We start from the raw sequence: 20237 nt of genomic DNA on the forward strand, positions 1-20237 counted from the left end.
CGCGACCGTACTCAGGCGAACCGGCTGTCAGGTGGTGTAGCCATTGTCCTGCCAGGTGGTATAGCAGCCAGAGAAGTTCCCATTAACACTCACATAGAAGCCGTTGCTGTCACCGTTTTAGCTCACAAAACCATCACCATTTGTTCAGTATACATCCCGCCGCATTTACATTTTACCGTAAGAGACCTAGAGTTAATTTTAAACCAGCTACCCGAACCATTTTTATTAGGCGGTGATTTTAATTCACATAACACGTTGTGGGGTAGTCAAACAACTGACACCAGGGGTCAAACGCTTGAAGATTTTATCCTAACAAATAACATATGCCTTTTAAACACCGGTGCGGCAACTTACTACTCCCCAAGCACAGGCGCTATGAGTTGCTTAGATCTGGCACTATGCTCTCCATCTCTCTTTGACGATTTTCAATGGGGTGTTATTGACAACCCCTATGGTAGTGACCATATGCCTGCTATTATTAAAAGAAAATCTCCTTCTCCTACCATACCATTAAGACCACCCCGTTGGAAACTCCACCTAGCAGACTGGCCTCTCTTTACTGAAAAGGCCAGTCTAGATAACATATCAGATGAGCTAACCATAGATGAAATGAATGATAAGATCACCGCCTGTATACTTGCTGCAGCAGCAGAAACAATCCCACAATCCTCTGGCCTATTAAGAAAAAATCTGAAACCCTGGTGGACGAAGGAATGTACACAAACAAAAAAACTACAAAACAAAGCGTGGGGTATCTTCCGGCGATACCCAACACAAGACAATCTACTCTCCTTCAAAAAAGCAAAAGCGAAAGCCAGGTACACACGCAGACAAGCCGAAAGACAGTCCTGGAAAAATTATGTCTCGTCTATAAATAGTTCAATAACATCCAAACGAATGTGGGATCAGGTTCGTAAGTTTAGAGGCGACTACGCTTCTTACACTATCCCCATATTAACACCTCCAGGCACGCAAACAAATATAGACGAACAAGCAGACATATTAGGACAACACTTCCATACTATATCAAGCTCGGTAAACTATTCAGCTGCATTTCTAAAACATAAGCAATTAACAGAAAAACTAAAGCTTCCGACCACAGGAAGTTCAGAAAGACCGTATAATGCCGCTCTAACACTACCGGAAATCAATAGAGTACTAACAACTGACAAAAAAACAGCACCTGGTCCGGACAGAGTACATTACGCGATGCTCGCTCATCTACCTCCTAATGCAGTTGAAACCTTGCTTCGTTTCTTTAATAAAATCTGGGAAACGGGAAAAATGCCGAAAGAGTGGAAGAAAGCTATCATAATCCCGTTCTTGAAAGCTGGAAAACCTCCCACAACAGCAACCAGTTATAGACCCATAGCACTCACAAGTTGTCTTGCAAAGTCCTATGAAGCCATCATCAACATAAGACTGACATACATCCTTGAAACAGAGAACATGCTAGATAACCATCAGTGTGGATACAAGAAAGGTTGCTCCACAACAGATCACCTAGTCCGGCTAGAAGACGAGATACGTGCGGCCTTTCTACACAGACAATACTGTCTCACTGTTTTCTTTGATTTAGAAAAGGCCTACGACACAACATGGAGGTTTGGTATCTTAAGGGACTTAGCAGATTTAGGAATCCGAGGTAGAATGCTCAAATGTCTAGCCGATTTCATGTCGGACCGAACATTCCAGGTGCGTTTAGGAACGGCGCTGTCACGTATATTCATCCAGGAAAATGGAGTGCCACAAGGATGCGTATTAAGTACAACACTCTTTATAGTAAAAATGAACTCTGTTAACAAAGCAATCCCCCCCTCTGTTATGCACTCCATATATGTGGATGATCTGCAAATAGCGTGCCGCGTCTCAAACTTACAAACATGTGAAAGACAGCTCCAGATAACAATTAATAAACTAACCGAGTGGGCTGAGAAAAATGGCTTCCGCTTCTCTACTCAAAAAACCGTTACAGTGCTATTCTCGCAAAAACGAGGATTGTACTTAGACCCGCTTCTAAAATTGAATGATGTCGCACTGCCGGTAAAACAGGAATGTAAATTCTTGGGAGTAATCTTTGATAAAAAACTAAACTTCCTAGCCTACATTAAAACACTAAAAGTTAAGGCAAATAAAGCATTGAATATCCTAAAAGTTCTGGCTCATAAGCACTGGGGTTCCGACCGAACCTGTCTTTTACGTATTTACCGGTCTCTTGTGCGTAGCCTTTTAGACTACGGCTCCGTGGTTTACGGCTCAGCCAGGCAGTCCTACGTCCAACTCCTTGATCCAGTACATAACCTTGGATTGCGACTGGCAAGTGGTGCCTACAGAACGTCACCCATTCAAAGTTTATATGTTGAGTGTAATGAACCCTCATTACAGCAGCGCAGAGCCTTATTAACATTCTCTTACCTACTCAGAATTCAGTCATCACCACAACACATATGCTACAACATCCTCACACAGTGCAACTCACGCTTACACTACACAAATAAACCGAACATGATTAGGCCACTTCTCCTGCGGTATGAGAAATACTGTCAGGATTATGACATCCCCCACGAAGTCCTCCAGGTCGCCAAGAAACCACAACGGTTGGCCCCATGGTACAATTTCACGCAGTTGTGTGACTGGACATTAACACATTTAAAGAAAAAAAACACTCCACACGAACACATCATGCAAGAATTCCGTGCTCTTCAAGACAAGTATCAAAATCACATGGAATTCTACACGGATGGCTCCAAAACAAAAGAACACGTGGGTGTAGGGGCCGTAACAGAAAATTGGGAAACAAGTGTCCGTCTACCAATACATGCTTCTGTTTTCACTGCTGAAGTTTATGCTGTATGGGTTGCAGTTAAAAAGATTATCACTGGCAAGCACAAAAACACAGTCATATACACTGATTCCTTAAGTACACTGAAGGCTCTACATCTGAAATCTGAGTGTGAACGCCTGATAGGAGACATTTTAAACATGTTGGTGCTTAACGAATACGGGAGGTCAATTCGTTTCTGCTGGGTCCCGAGCCATGTTGGGATACCAGGTAACGAAGCAGCTGATAGATGTGCATTGATGGCAGCGCACAAAGATATTACAAACACGACACTCCCATATAGTGATAGCATCCGTGCAATTAGAAAAGCCTTCACGGTAAAATGGCAACGCGAATGGGACCATTGTGCTGACAACAAGCTACATCTCACGAAACCCATAGTTGGCGAGTGGAAGTCATGTTATCATCAAGAGCGGTTCATCGAAGTAGTTTTATGCCGGCTACGCATTGGGCACACACACCTCACACACAATTACTTACTTACGAAAGAAGACACACCAACATGCGAGAAATGTCAACAGCCACTAACAGTTATGCACATATTACTCACATGTACGCAGACTGAAACACACAGACGAACACTTTTGCACAAATTATATCAACTACACATACCTTTACACCCTGCTCTGATTTTAGGTGATGATCCGCTAGTCCCATTATGTGACGTCCGTAAATTTCTACACGACACTGGATTCTTACATAAAATATAGGTTATTAACAAAGCCTTTTCCTTCACAAACTGGATTTTAAAATACCTCGTGTTTGGCGCAGCATAGCCTTAGCTGCTTTTGCGCCATTAAACCCCATTTAACTAACTAACTAACTAACCCACGTCGCTAAGGTGGCTTTTCGATTCTTGAACCAGGTCCTGGCGGCGTATTCCAATGCGAAATACACATGTCGCAGCTTGTCGTCACTGTCCCCACTGTTAAACGTAGCAACCCTCTCATACGTCTCCAGCCAGCTTTCCGGGTCCTCAAATGTGGAACCGCTGAACGCCGGTGGCTCCCTGGGCTGCTGCAGAACTATTGGGGCTGCTGAGGCCGCCATTGGGGCTGTCTTCTTGGTCGTCTCTGGACGATCTTCTCAGACGATCTTCTTGGTCGTGTCTGGTAGAACTCCGTGTTCCGAAGGCAGCTGCTGTAGCCGGCGGCTTGCTCGATGTTCCGGGACGACGTTGGTGTTGTCTTTGTGGTCCGGGCTTGAATTATCTCTTGTCGGGGGCGTCTGGTACATGAACGTAAAGCACCTCCACCAGATGTCATGTGGTGGTGACGTTGAAGAACACAGTAGCAATACTGTGAAAGACAAAACGAACTTTTATTGGGCGAACTTGTGCCCACAAAAACAGGCTACACTTATAGCACAACGATAGCGGCGAACACGGTCGGCGATCGTCGAAAATCTGATCAGCGGGTCAAGCGCGTTGGCTTTTATACAGCAGTCGTCGAATGTTCCAGACTAATCGTTGGCACCCGCGTGCCTTTCATAATGTTCTACACCATTCGCGTCAGGCGATAAAATCACATAACACAAGGTTCGGCGAGAACAGACAGCGGATAGAAGCATCGAAAACTTTCCAGAAACTTCGGATACATGCAGGTGCGTCCCGCGCTGTGCGATAACATTTGTTAGGCGGCGAAACATGGTCGCCCGATAAAAATAAGTACACGTGTCAATATTACTGGTTATTCTTCATTCTATCTACTATATGGCCATGACCCACTCCTGCCTCTCGACTCGCTACTCTCTTCCGATACCACCACTACCATGTTCTATGCTCACTACGCCATTGTTCGCGCGGCCACAGCACATCGCATTGCCCATGACCATCTTCTGGTGTCTCAGACTAGGCAAAAGCACCATTACGACAGTCGTCGTCGGGACGTTCATTTCAGCCCTGGGTCACTTGTCCTGCTTTGGTTACCCTCCCGTCGTGTTGGACTTTGCGAAAAACTGCTGCCGCAATACGTCGGGCCATACCGAGTTCTTCACCAAGTCACCTGTGACTTCGACGTCTTCTACTCCTCCAAGAACTGATATCGTGCACGTTTCGCGACTAAAGCCCTATAACTCACACACTGATTCGACACCCTAGGAAGCATCGAGACGATGCTTGTGCCGCTGTGGACGAAAGGACGTTGTGAGGTGAAGAGGAAGTTGAAGTGTCTCGATGATCGGTAGATTGTGGTACCCTGACTTCTGAGCTACAACCTCGTTGCTGTATATATTGTAAATACATATATTTTATTCCCCCCGTAACAATACTAACAAAAGGCATCTTGTACAGCAATCTTGAAGTTAGAGTCGGTGATGAATGCGACTGATGCGGTAAAGCAATTGCAGTCCTTGCTTGCCCTAGGGATGAGTGAGTCTCTGAAACAGTTTGTGCGGCACATTGGCACGCTGACTGTGGTCAGTTTGGGATGAAAAATTGGAGGCTTATCAAGGTTAAGCCCAGTGGATGCTTCGCATCCACTGGGCTTAACCTTAGCGTATTCTTAGCGTTTGGAGACATCTTGACCGCATACATGCCCGGCGCAAAGACGCTGGCGCAGTTGCGGGCACAGAGACTGACGCGACGGCGGGCGCGCGCCGCTTCATCCCTGACGTGACGTCACATATCACGTGATGCAGCGATAGTGGCGCCGCCGCCGCGTCGCGCGCTACGGCGCGAACTGAAGCGTGAAGGCCTCCGCCGGGCGACGTCCGACGGCGCGATATGAGGCCCCATCTGCAGCCGGTGTGACGTCATCACGTGACGTCATGTCACGTGACCTACTTGAAGGTCACTTGAAGGTCAATGGTGGCCACCGCCGGGAGGCGACCGACGGCGCGATATGAGGCCCCATCTGCAGCCTGTGTGACGTCATCACGTGACGTCATGTCACGTGACCCCACTTTAGGGTCAATGGTGGCCACCGCCGGGCGTCGCGCGAAGGCCCGAAACCTACGTTAATATGCTTCGCATAATATAAGACTGAGGGGCAGAAAGGATTTCCTTTAAGAGCGGGGTTTAAGTGTAAAAACTTCGGGAAAGAGGCAGAGACAGGAATGGCATGACGAAAGGTCATGTAAATTAAGAGTTTCTTTCATTGATAAGATACTTGCTTAACAAGAATAATTAGACAAGGTGAAATGTGCACCACGCTTTTGAATACTTTCTACTGCAGTAACTAGTGAAGACTGAGCCGGATCCCAAACGGTTAAAGCATACTGCAATTTGGAATGAACTAAAGTTTTGTAAAGAGTTAACTTCAAGGAGGAAGGGGCAGAGCTAAAATTATGGCATAAGTACCTATGCGTGCGGTTAGCGTTATTAGTAACATAGTCCACATGCGAATGCCAAGAAAGGTTATTTGATATGTGAAGGCACATATACTTGCGAGAGGTAACTGACGTCACTGGGGCACCATTAATAAAGTATGTATGCATGGCAGTGTTAACGAGATATTTGCACGGCCTTACATTTACTAGCATTCAGTTACCACTTAGAACACCACTCAGCTACATGGTTAAGGTCGTCCTGCAGTTCTTTGGAATCGAATGGATTAGTAATTTTACAGTAGAGAACAAAGTGATTTGTGAATAGTTTCATGAGAAAAGAAAGAGTGCAGTTCGAAATGTTGCTAATGTAGATTAAAAAGAGAAGTGGACTCAGAATGGAGCCTTGAGATACACCTGCTGATACATCAGAAAACCAAGAATTACGGTTATTATTATTAGCAAACTGCGCCCGATTAAAAAAATTTTTTTTTATCCACTCGAACACCTTTACGGCCAGATTAAGTTCAGTCAACTTAAGCAGAAGTGAATTGTGTGTCACAGAGTTGAAGGCTTTGGCAAAATCAATAAATATGCAGTCGATGTCGATACTTAAATCATAAATTTCAATAAGATTGTTAATAAACGATAAGAGCTGTTTCACATGAGAAGTACTTATGGAAACCATGTTGACAGCGGTTAGAAAAGGAGTTATATTCTAAAAACTCAGCCAAATGCAAATATATTATATGCTAGAGAATTTTACATTAAATGCTTGTTAGTGAGATATGCCTGTAATTACTGGGTAAGTGTGTGTTGCCTGATTTGTGAACTGGAAGCACCTTTCCCACACACCAGCTATGTGGAAAAACAAAATGCTGCAATGACTCTGTGAAAATATGCAAGAAAATAACAACAGAAAATACATCAGTACATTTCAAGATTTTTGAATTGAGGTAGCCTGGGCAGGCACAGGAAGAGGTTTTTCGATTGTTAATTAGGCAGCTAACACCAACCCAGTCAATACTAGTTGGATTCATAGTAAGAAAACCTGAATTTGGTACAAGTGGTAATCTATGTAGCATCGCAGTAACATAGGAAGAAAATACATCATTAAATACATTGCAGCACTTTTCAGGAGCAGCAGGTTCATCGTTGGGGCATGTTAACTGGGTGATATTACTTGGAGTACAATTAACTATAATCCAGTATTTTCAAGGCTTGGTTTGCAATAGGGATGGAAGTGTAGCAATGTAACAATGTGCTGTTTCACACTAGTGGCAGCTGCGTTGTAGTCATTTTCAGCATGGTAGTAAGCAGACCAAGTGATGTCACTGCGTGAAGCTTTTTTGCAATGAAGCAACTGGTTTTTTGTGTTATGAAGTCGCTTCAAAAAGGGGTTAAACTAAGGGGACCGTGGTTTGCAAATGAAAGTCCTTTGGGACACGAAATTTTCGTTTAGTGGCAACATTTTATTTTTGACGATACACCGATTTTTTTCAATACAGCTCTGATCACAATTAGAAATGTACGAAGCTGCAAAAATTTCCATTCCAGAGGTAATTGAAGCCAAATCAGCTTTGCTGTAATTGTGAATCACTTTACTGTTTTCTTAAGAGGAGCCCGTGGGTTGATATGAAAAGTGAGTGCATGGTCATCATTTAAGCCTTTTAAGTAAAGAATTAAGGAAACTACATCAGGGTTTGTGATGAGAATCAGGTCTAGTATATTAGATGAAGAGGCAGATACATGCGTAGATTTCTCTACAAGCTGGGTAAAGTGGAAGTCCAGACAAGTGTTTATAAACTGGGTACTTTGAGAAGACTTGGACGTTACTTTGTCATTGTGCCAAATGATATTGGGCAAGTTAGTCACCAAGAAGGAAAATTGGCGAGTTAGGGTGACTGACAACAATTTTGTTTAATGCGGTGTGAAACAGTTGCTGTGACATGGTTACTAGAGCAAATAAGGCTAACAGAAAAAGGGTGGTACAAGGACAGAGCACTAGACTTCAGCTGACAAGTTTTATTCAGATAATCATGCAAAGGGACTACCATATGCTCAGAAACATGCGCAGACAAATGCACAAACGAAAGTGCCACAAGGAGAAAAACAAATGTGTAACGAAGCCGATAAGCACCCACAACGAGCGAATACAAACCATTGGCAAAGTTCTTCTCAAGATACAACACTTCTTTATCAGTGAGTGCCAGAGATGGTGCGCTTACGCATTCATCAGCAGTGTTTAAAATGCACAATGCTTCCAAAATTTTCCTATCTAACTGCCTGGCAAATCATCTGAGTACAACATATAATGGTTTCCAGCAAGTACGGACACGAGCACAAGTAGAAACGGACAGGACAACCAGCGTGCTCCTGTCCGTTTCTACTTACTTGTGCTCCCGTCCGTACTTGCTGGAAACCGTTATATGTTCACCATGCACCAACTGGCCCAGCAAACTACTCTACTAATCTGAGTACAAATGTATTGTGAAAACGTGGGGAGCAATTACTTTTTTGGCAGTGGTCAGCCAAGTGGCCAGTGCCTGCTAAAGCACTTCCAACAGTTCCCGTTAACCTTGTTCACGCTAGTAACCATGCCACAGCAATGGCATCAGCACTAACTAGCCCAACTCTCTTTGTTCATTGCGTTGTGAAGGTCATCGCAAAACGATGTCGAAGCAGTTGGAGGCTGATAGCATGTGCAAAAAATGACATCTCTGTTGTCGAACACAAGCGCACAAACAAATTCTAGTGGAGTTTCCATGGGAACAGAGTTTGAAATGAGCATTTCAGTAACTGCAATCAAGACACCTCCGCCTGATCGCTCACTACGATCACAGTGAAAAAATGAATACCGTTTTTCACAATAAAAAATTTCTCTAGTCTTTATCTTAGCAGAGAGCCACTTTTTGGTAAGACATACGATGTCAGCAGCGCATAAATAAATTAGTGAAGACGTTGCAGTACATTTATATAGTAGGCTTCACAGTTAGTGAGAAAAACTTGATATGTTGTTATTCCTTTGCACATCTGCTAGTTATGTCGAACTATTTCCTTCAATAGCTTGACATGACCGAACTGAAGAGAATGCTTCACATGGCATGTCAACTTCACAAACATTGTCAATAGTAAAACAGTAAACATAGCATTTCTTGTTCACAAATCGCTTGTTTAGCCGTAGTGAATATGGTTGGTGTGTTGCCTTAGTAAAATCTAGTAGCTTTTCCCTAGACTGGCATGTTGTTCTGCAGAAATGTTCACCCACAGACACTCCGGCGAATTGCAGGTTGGATTTCAGTGCCAGAATTTTGTCCTTTAGTTTAAAGCAGGAGATTTCAGTTATAATTAGATGAGTCTATTAACACTGTAAGAGCCAAGTCTGTGGGCTCTACATTCCATATTCTCAGGGACCTCAAACTTAAGATGAAGGGATGAAAGGCTACGTGCCAATTTTTCAGACAGCGCCCACATTTGTCACGGATTGTCAGAGGTACCACAATATATTAAGTTATCCCGATGGGAGCGGTCTTTTAGATGAAGACGTGTCAGGAGAGAGGCATTTTCATTTTTTAACGCCCTGAGCTACAACTACAGGTATGTCAGCTGCAGATGGGTTATGCTCAAGTCATTCAACAATCGGTTAAACTGTCATTAGACACCAGACACTTGATTAGTTAACTCCACCTGCTTTTCTTTTAAATCTGTGATTATCAAGTGTTCCAAGTACAAGTAGTAGCAACAATAAGTGGCAGTAACTGCTGTTTGTAGAGCTTTCAAGGTGATGTAAGGCCTTTTTAACCACCACAGTGGCTATTGCATTCTATTGGGGAAAGACTTCAGTGAGCAATGCAAAACTGCTCATGTACTTAGATTTGGCTTAAAAATGCCAATAGGCATATCTCTCAGTTTAATTGTTGCTCTGAAACACTAGACCCAATCAACCAACGAATCATGCTTTGATAAACAGGTCTTAAAATTTGTTGCCTATATTTTACTTCAAAAATCAATTTTACATGTTCACAAAGTCTTTACCTCAGCTGTAGTGATATCCAGTTGTAGATGCTCCACTCACAGACAACAGCATCCTGTTGTCTTTCTAAAGCTACTGCCAATGTGACTTTCCCTGTCTGTTCAACTTAGGTGGCTGTGCCATCTTTGGTGTACAACATCCAGAACAACCTGCTCTATGTTGGTGCCACCCATTTGGATGCAGCCACATGTCAGGTGAGACATTCTGCATAACACTTAGTATATGACTACATGGAACCATGTGACCATTGCAGAGCAAGCCTTGGATGTTGAAAATACCATAATTACAGTGGAGATGTTTTTTATCGCCATGCATTGCAATCTCAATGGTTGTGATACCTTTATGCAGACCTTCTATATAGGAGTGTATAGTTGAAAAGTGAGAATACTTTTAGAGCGCAGTTCTTAGGTACCCTTCCTGCAGCAAGCATCAGTGTCAGTGAAACCGAGTGAACGAGCACAGCAAAATATGAAACAGAATGCGGAGAGCAGCTGGGGGATGAAAGATGCGAGGACGGTGCTGCGCAACCAGGAAGCTAAAAGCAGAGGAGGGTGCGACGAAAAGGTTGAGGTGGAACGCGGAGTGCTGGCACAACTAGGCATGTGGCTAGTGTGGAAATAAAGCGCTGACGTGGGCTTCAGGCCCACTGCACATGTGCTACAGTCGAACCCGACTATATCAAACCCATTTACATCGAATTATTCTGTATATCGAACAATTTCTGAACATGGCATAGTGACAATGAGTATATATAGCAAAAATTATGCTTACATCAAACAAATATAGTAGCGACTCCCGATATATCTAAAGACAAACGGCGCAAAAGTCCCCCACAAGTTGTCTTTCCCTCATGGCAGTGCGGTTCCATTCAACCACTCTCCCTACCATGGCCACACTGCATCAGGCGAGTTGTCGACACTCCCCCGCAAAAAATTATCCTGACCCGCCCGCAGCGCTTGCTCAGACAGCCAATCAGAGGCTCTTGTGCCATCGTCGTGCAAGATGGTGCAAGTGGGAGTTGTCACGCTGCTTTTCTGGTTCATTATGTTTGCGCCTTGTGGGCCTTTTCCCACAGTGTTACCGTGATGAAGGGGCAGAATTTGCTTTTCGCCGTGAAGCTTGACATCATAAATTGGGTTGACCATGGTGAAAAGTCGGATCACCCCACTGGGTGCAAGATTCCAATGAGCACTTTCAGCATGATCTTGAAGAATAAGGGGGAGATTAGGGCTAAACGGACAAACTCGCAACCCGGTGCCCATGGCGCCCGATGTGTATGCACGGCCGTGTATAAGTGGTTCATACGAAATTGCTTCAGACGTGCCGGCTTCCGCATGCCCGGGGATGACTAAATTCTAATGAGTGTGATGAAGCCGTTGTCAGTGTTGCCAGGCTTGTAGCGAGCTGTCAGAATTTCCGGAAGCCGTTGGCGAATCAGTGGTCGGCGAGTTTGCGAGTGCAGATGATGGTGTTGCGTCCGCAGGAAATCCCGAAAACGAAGACTACATTGCCGACATCATACTGAGCACAAGTGAAAGTGGGCACAGTGAGGAAAACAACGATGGTCCTTTGCCCACATGCTCCGAGGTGATTGGTGCACTCGCACTAGTACAGTGCTTAAGCACGAATGTGGAAGGTTGTGGCCTCAGCTGCTCCGACTCTTTAGACAATGTGGAGAAGCGTGTGCGTCACAGGCAGCGAAATTGCTCAAGCAGAAGTAAATACAGGACTATTTCATGCAAAACTAAGCTAGTTTCACCAATAAAATGATACCATAAATGATAGGTGCGTTTATGATGTCCGATTCTTTAGCAGGCATATATCGAATTATGCCCTATATCGAACTGATAGGCGTTCTTTTGCAAGTTGGATATAGCCGGGTTCAACTGTATTCGCCTGCGGAATTCGCAGCCACTAGAGAATGCACTCCGCACGAGCCACACGTTCACGCTTACTTTCAGAACAATGAGCGACGCAAATGGTGAAAATGCTTCGTCTGTCAGTGCTGCTCAATGAGCTGCCCGAACAGATGCTCAGCAGCGGTTCTGAGAGCACCTTGTACTTTAGAAGCAAATTGTTTGCCATAATATTTCGCGAATTCAAAACACCTAAACAGCTGCCCTTCAAATTCGCATTATGGAATATCGTAGTCAGAAATTTTGGGGGGAACAACATTCCGCTCAATCCACTGCAAGCTTCTTTATCAGAGGTGACAGCAGAGGTGGACTTTCACTATCTGATACAAAATATGAGCGCCAAATCACATTGGGATGTAATATAGTAAGATGAAAGGCATAAGTTAGTTTATCAGACAACTGTTCAACCAATTTGGTGCAAATTTGTTGCGTTTGAATAAAGTGACTAGAATGTTGGAAAAAAATGTTTCATCATCATCATCAGCCTATTTTATTTCCACTGCAGGACGAAGGCCTCTCCCTGCGATCTCCAATTAACCCTGTCCTGCGCTAACCAATTCCAACTACTGCCTGCAAATTTCTTAATTTCATCACCTTACCTGGTCTTGTGCCGTCCTCAACTGCGCTTCCCTTCTCTTGGCAACCATCCTGTAACCGTAATGGTCCAACGGTTATCTAACCTACGCATCACATGATCTGCCCAGCTCCATTTTTTTCTCTTAATGTCAATTAGAATATCAGCTATCCCTGTTTGCTCTCTGATCCACACCGCTCTCTTCCTATCTCTTAATGTTACGCTTAACATTCTTCGTTCCATCGCTGTTTATGCGGTGCTTAACGTGTTTTCGGGCTGCTTTGTCAGTCTCCACATTTCTGCCTCATATGTCAGCACCGGTAGAATGCACTGATTGTGCACCTTTCTTTTTAATGATAATAGTAAGCTTCCAGTCAAGATATGACAATATCTGTTGTATGTGCTCGAACACAATTTTCTTATTCTGTAAATTCCCTTTTCATGATCAGGGTCCCCTGTGGGTAATTTAACTAGGTAAACATGCTCCTTCACAGACTCTAGAGGCTGACTGGCGATCCTGAACCCTTGTTCCCTTGCCCGACTATTGATCATTATCTTTGTCTTCTGCACACTAATCTTCAACCCTGCTCTTACACTCTCTCTGTTAAGCTCCTCAATCATTTGATGTAACTTGTCTCCGGTGTTGCTGAACAGGACAATTTCATCTTCAAATCGAAGGTTACTGTCATATGTGCTGTTGATCATCACTCCTTTTTAATAGCCCCTTTTTGATCCAGCCCATTTTAATAGCTTGAATACTTCTTCCAAGCACGCAGTGAATAGCATTGGAGCGATTGTGCCTCCTTGTCTGACCCCTTATAGGTACCTTCCTACTTTTCTTGTGTAGAATTAAGGTAGCTGTGGAATCTCTGTAGATATTTATGTAAGCATCCTGTACTCCTTGATTAGGTAATGCCTCTACAACTGCTGGTATCTCGACTGAATCAAATGCCTTTTCATAATCTATGAAAGCCATATATAGTGGCTGATTATACTCTGCAGATTTCTCGATTACCTGTTTGATGACATGGATGTCATCCATTGTAGTGTATCCCTTTCTGAAACCTGCCTGTTCCCTTGGTTGACAAAAGTCCAGTGTTGCCCTTATTTCATTGGAGATTATCTTGGTGAATATATTATATAACATTGGAAGTAAGCTAACGGGCCTATAATTTTTCAATTCTTTAACTTCTCCCTTTTTGTACATTAGTATAATGTTGGCACTCTTCCAGTTCTCGGAACCCTTCAAGTCGATAGTTAATTCATATAAAGGGTCGCTAATTTTTCAAGCATTATGTCTCCTCAATCTTTGATTAAATTGACTGTTATATTCCGTCTTCCCCTGCCACTTTTTCCCGTTTCATGTCTTGCAAGGCCCTTCTAACTTCATTGCTAGCTATAGGAGAAGTTTCTGTATCCTGTTTATTACTGTTTCGAATGGAGTTATCCTGAGTCATCTGGGTACTCTACAGGTCAGTATAGAATTCTTCCACTGCTTTTACTGCATCCCCGAGATTGGTGATGATATTACCCTGCATATCTTTCAGTGCATACATCTTTGTTTGTCCAGTGCCAAGTTTCCTTCTCAATGATTTCGGGCTGCATCCATTTTTTACGGCTTCTTCAGTCTTTATCATGTTATAGTTCTGAATATCACTTAATTTTGCCTTGTTGATCAGTTTTGAGAGTTCCGCGTATTCTATCTTATCTCTTGAGTTGGACACTTTCATTCCTTGTCATTTATTCATTAGGTCCTTTGTTGGGAGAGCTTACCTACTGGTTGCCTTGATGCCTTACCTACCACTTCAATTGCTGCTTCTGAAGCCAGGCTAGTTACGGTTTCGCATGACATATGTATTACACATGACACATTCATTACCTCTATGTCATCTTCATCTCTCTTTGCTGCATATTTGTTTGCAAGTACCATCCTGAATTGGTCTGCTTTTACCCTTACTGTGTCTAGGCTGGCCTGTTTCTTCTTCACTAGTTTTACTCTTTCTCTCTTCAAATTGAGGGGAATCCTAGCCCTCACTAACCTATGATCACTGCACTTTACACTACGTAACACTTATACATACTGCACTATGCCGGCATCAGCAGAAAGTATGAAATCAATTTCATTTGTTTCACCATTAGGCTTTTTCACATCCACTTTTTGTTCCTACGCTTTCGTGAAGAAGGTGTTCATTATTCGTAGCTTATTCATTTCCGCGAATTCTACCAACATCTCTGCTTGAGTGTTTCTCCACTCGCGGACATGTTTCTGTGGCAGTAAAGAGAAAGCTGCGGGGGCGGAGCTTCTGCACATGTGTTACCGCGCCAAGTAGTCTGCCAGCACTTGACAGTACTTTTCGTTGGTCGGAACAGATGCTGAATCGATGAAGCTTCCACATGCGACGGTTTCGCGTTTGCCCAGACGCGGAAGAAGAAATCCGTGAAATAAGTAAACTTCCACATTCAGTGGTGTGTTTTGTCCTATTTAAGTGCTGCTAATAAGGTGTTTGTTTTTTCTCCCTGAGCTTAAACTAATGTGGATAAAAACACTGGACTCTTTTCAGAAGCGCTCTCTCTTGTGCGCCGCTTTGCCTCCTTAGCTTTTCCTTCATTGCCACAGAAAGTTGTCTGCAAGTATAGAATCGATGCCGTAGTTGCTAATTGCTTGTTCACCAGCCTCCTTTTTCCCCACTTTTGCATTGAAGGCGCCTATTGCTACAGTATACTGAGTTCGTACTTTTCTCATCGTTAATTCAACATCGTCATAAAACTGATCTATTTCGTCATCGTCATGACTGGAGGTTGGAGCATAGGCTTATACCACTTTTAATCTATACCTCTTAAGTTTTATTATGACTGCTGCTACCCTCTGATTAATGCTGCAGAATTCGTCAATATTGCCCAGTATGTCCTTATGGACGTAGCGGGCACTGTACTTCGTACTGCTTCTTATCTGGAAGTCCTGTATAGCAGAGAATGTGGCCATTTGTCAGCACTGTATAAGCCTCACCAGTTCTAAGCTCACTAAGGCCAATGATATCTCAAACAATGCCAGATATTTCCTCAAAGAGTCCTGATAGGCTAGCTTCACTCGAGAGAGTTCGAGTGTTAAACGTTGCCAGGGTCAGTTTCCATTGTGGCCTGTCCGGGTCCAGAAATTCCTAAAAAAAAATTTACCACTCTATAAATTCACAACATTGGTTATCACTGTTGCGTAAAACTGCATGTGGAGCATTTATACAGAAAATAGTAACGTGTTAGTATAGTTCAGATAAAATTATTACTTCAACTGCACGATCGAGTACTATTCACAATAAAGTGGTACATTCTATTAATTGGACTCCGGTTAATTCGATTTTTTTTTTGTTTATTCGATCCTGGCCAAAGGTCCCGGCCAGCGCCCATGCATTTATATGGGCCCAAACTTTCGTTATTTCGATCATAAAATTGGTATTCGCTGGATAACTCGAACTTTGCTAGTAAGCACGCACGCGCCTGATCCTTATGGTGACCCCGATAGCGATACCGTTAGTGGCAGCCTCTGTCATGGCGGAGCTTAGGGAACAGTGAATGCATTGAACGCACATCATCTCTCGTCGAAAATGTACATATTCGGCCCTCCTTAAGAAGATTTTCAAGCGACAACCACAGCTCGCAGTGTTTCATTGTGGTCTTTACCTGATTCTAACGCGTGCCTGTTTTTTATAAACGAAAACTGATCCGAAAATTTCCTGCGTGGTGCAATCGGACGCAAAACCAAAACCGCGTTCGCAAAGTTTGCGTGCTTTGCCGCATAACACAGATGTATTGCAGCGAAGCTGGCTGGATAAAGCGCTGTGGCGAAGCTAACTTAACAAAACCGCCGCCATTGTGAAATTTTTCTTGCTAAAAAATAGGGTGTGCGTTATATTTATACCCTGTTTAGGAGCTTTAATGTCATTTCTACAATAGTTTAGTGCTTTGGACGCATAGAAAGCGGGCGGGTGTTTTTTTTTCTTTGGGGGTTGGTGCGTGTTAGAATTGGGCAACTACTGCTGAATGATTCAGTGGGGTTTTAGCACTTTTTCTGCATCTTCTTTAATTCTACCCGCCGGATAATTCGATCAATTTCGTCGGTTCCGTCAGGGTTGAGTTTACGGAACCCGACTGTATTTTGTAGAACAGTTCCTGAAACTTTCATGTGGCAGGACATGCCACCAATATTTGTGTAATTGCCTTTCTCATTCAGTCTATTTATGCATAATCTCTCAACCAACAGTGAATCTGCTGAATGGCTGCACATGTATTACATAAAAATAATAAACAGTGCACATGTTGCTGAGCCTATTTTTCTTCAAACAGAAATGTAACTAGGCAGCACTTGGTGCCTTTCTCAATATACCTGCTATGCAAACGAACCGTGTTGTAACTGGGCAAGAAGGCAGCTGCTACAAGGTTCGATGCAATAATCGAGCGTCTTGCTTGGTAATATATACAGAGCACTCGTAGCACATTGTATGTGACATAAATGCGCTAGTTGCTCTTCATTGTTACGATAAACCTGAATTTTACCAAGTCGGACTTGCAGTCTAATACTCTTGAATGTTGTAAGTGTTGCTGCCACATCTTAACAAGCAGATAACTTATTGTTTCATTAATTACTGCGACAGCAGCTAAGTGCTCAAAACCGTTTTGCCTTGTCCATTTGTCCGTCCATTCTATTACATTGACGAGAGCACACAATGATGATTCCTTTTTTCTTAATAATCAGGCCACCTCATGATCATCCCCAGCTTTGCCATTTCCACTGCACAAGAAAAATAAAACTTCTCCACAGTCGTCTCCACTGGGATTTGAGCCCATTACCATGAAACAGTGTGCTTGTGGGAGTCGAATGTGCTAACCACTGAGCTATCGCACAACAACAGTGCCGGGCAGTTAGTGAAACGTCTTTATTCGTCATAGACACTAAGTGCCTTGGCATCTGCACAGGTTTTGGAGGCCAGAATGAGCGATACTGCAGTGGACGAGGAATACATTATGTGTATCACCTATAAATTGTCCTTGACAAGTTGGCGGTATGTTTGTGTATAATTCTTCATTGTCATACTTTGGAAAACAGTGTCTGCCGCACAAAGGATGCTTATGTGACAATGATGATAAGCCTCAAACTTGACACATGCTCACAATAGTGGATGTGCCGAGAATAAGTTTGTCCAGAAAAAACAATGTGAATGCCAGCAGCGATGATGCCACATTCAGGGTGTCTACCAACAGGGAAAACCAGGAATTCTAAGGGATCTTGAATAGTCTGGAAATTCAGAGGGAATTTCTGCTTATACCAGGGGAAAATAGCTAATTTTATTGAAAGGGAAGAAAAGTCGCACTAATGCTGCGACACCGCCACATACCCCATAGAGTCAATGTATAAGAACGTCTGAAATTTCGGATGCAAGAACCCTTCGCCGTCCGATTTTCCGGACTTTTTGCCGTGACCGCAGGTCCGAAACGGCATTAATCAAAGCCGCCACCGCCGCCATTTTTATTATCTCGCCGCCTCGAACCGACGCTCGCACGCAGATCCGCTGGCAGCCATAGCCACCACCGCGGCAACGCTAGGCCTAGCTACTTTGACGTTCGCCGTTAAGCTTTCTGCTTTTCGGTGCCGTGTTTTTCATTAAATCGATTCGCCGCTGTCACCAATGGCACGGACTCCGCCTTTATAGTGCTCGCGGTTGGCTTCGAAGCTTGGAAAACACGGCGTGTTGCAAAATGCCGGTTTCCGAAAGTTAACTTTGCCTTGATACAGAAATGTCATGCGGTGAAGCATACGCGAAGTATTGCGGTGAAGCTTAACAAGCGTGTGAAGGGGGCAATTCTCACGGGATACAGTATGTATTCCTTAGTTATACACGCGTGCACATGCCGTATCCTGTCACAGTACGAGCACCGATATGCCTAATAGGTGCACTGGCAGGCCTTCAGAGCTTTTTCGGACGTGCCTGTGATGATTTGAGCCCTTAAGGGTAGTAAAAGACATGCATTCATTTTTTCGGACTGCCCACTTCTTCGGACGTTTTCGCGGTCTCTAGGGTGTCCGAAAAATTGAATGTTGACTGTACAACAGACCAAGAGGCTTCAAACGGTCTGTGGGGCGAACGCAGGGCGGAAGGAGGACGAGAACACAAATGACCGATGCATTGAGGAATGAATGGAAATGGAGGTGTGCTGCCACTTCTTTGAAGGAGCTTGAGTTCAAAAAAACAAAGTGTTGGCTGACACCGAGATGCAGGTGTCCCTCACCCAAACCAAAATAAACTCTTTAAAGCAATGCAACCCAACACTGAAGTGTTTTGTGCGGGCTGAGAGTATGTCAGTACAGTTGAGGTTGACTTTCCAGCTGCTGAGAGAGAATCTCACATGTGACAAAGTTTGGGCCTCATACCAATGAGCTTGCGATCAGTTGATAAAAATAGCTCATATTCGAAAATATTTGCTTCTGTATGCATCTCTTCTTATTCATATTTGAAAATGTTCGACTCGATTTGCAACAGGCTTTACCATTCTTTTCGTATATATTTTATTAGCTGTGCATTCTACTAAGCCGTATCTTCTGCTTTCATTTTGAATAAAATAAACACTACTCCTTGTATTCAAACTGGATTAAGACGTTTTTAAATTTTTTTTAACATGCGTGTCAGCCTGCCTTGACATAAAACAAAGCTCTGTGTCACTCGTGAATATTTCCTAAGACACTCAGGGAAAACTTAGAAAACTCAGAATTTGGAAATGTCAACATGGTAGACATCCTGCACATTGTTTACACTGCAGTTCACTTTATTGAAAAGGGCCAAGTATCCTATATAGTAGTACTTCAAATGTACAGAGAACACAAATGTCGATGCTGACACTTCGTTGTTTCCCTTGTGATGCCAGTTGTAGTATTTCTGGCCTTAGAGTCTATTTAATTTCCGAGGTTGGACCTTCAAAACGAATCCTCAAGCCTAAAAAGCATGAAAACACAGCAATTTCATTCTTCCCTGCTGCCTAAATATTGATTTACACAAAAAATGAATTAAAAGAAAGGAGTAGGTATACCCTTTTAATAATTTAGAACATTTATTAGGGATGGAAACATCGCCCCTTGCATGCAGAGGTTATAACTATATATATAATAACAACCATGTGCAGTAGCGTTTATACTCAGACTCGCAGTAAAAAATATATATATATATAGAGGCCGCAGTTTCGCCAGAAAGGCAGCACATTATTAGTGATAGTGAAGCATAAGTCACTTACACGAAGGAAAATTGTTACCATATAAATCCATGTAAGAGCCGTACCCCCAACTAGACAGCCACTGTTAAAAATAAATCTAACTGAGAAGTAATCGTGTTTGATGTGCTGATTCCGATCACACTCAACAGGGAATTTTCGCACGCATCATACTTTTGCACATTGCTACTAGATGGCAATAGGAGGCGATCACAGAAGGTTATGGGGGATTCATTATGCAAGAAGGGCCTGGGGGATTTCATACACATAGCTGGATAAATTAGGTTAAATGGCCTGGTCTCATGTAAGGCTCGTCGAAATTGTGACAAGAAAGTGCGGCCCTTACTCGAGCCTATG

The 20237-nt window shown here is 43.4% G+C and overlaps 1 protein-coding gene across 6 annotated transcripts in view; it reads left to right on the plus strand.

Moving 5' to 3' along the window:
* The window catches only part of LOC142586054 (UDP-galactose translocator-like), a 116787-nt gene that overhangs the window by 36321 nt on the left and 60229 nt on the right, over nt 1-20237 (plus strand). For all 6 annotated transcript variants that reach the window (XM_075697314.1, XM_075697310.1, XM_075697311.1 and 3 more), the window contains one exon: nt 10250-10333. In XM_075697314.1, coding sequence (XP_075553429.1) covers nt 10250-10333 — 84 coding nt within the window. The remainder of the gene's footprint in view (nt 1-10249; nt 10334-20237) is intronic.

Source organism: Dermacentor variabilis, chromosome 6 (genome assembly GCF_050947875.1).
Source record: "Dermacentor variabilis isolate Ectoservices chromosome 6, ASM5094787v1, whole genome shotgun sequence".
NCBI lineage: Eukaryota > Metazoa > Arthropoda > Arachnida > Ixodida > Ixodidae > Dermacentor > Dermacentor variabilis.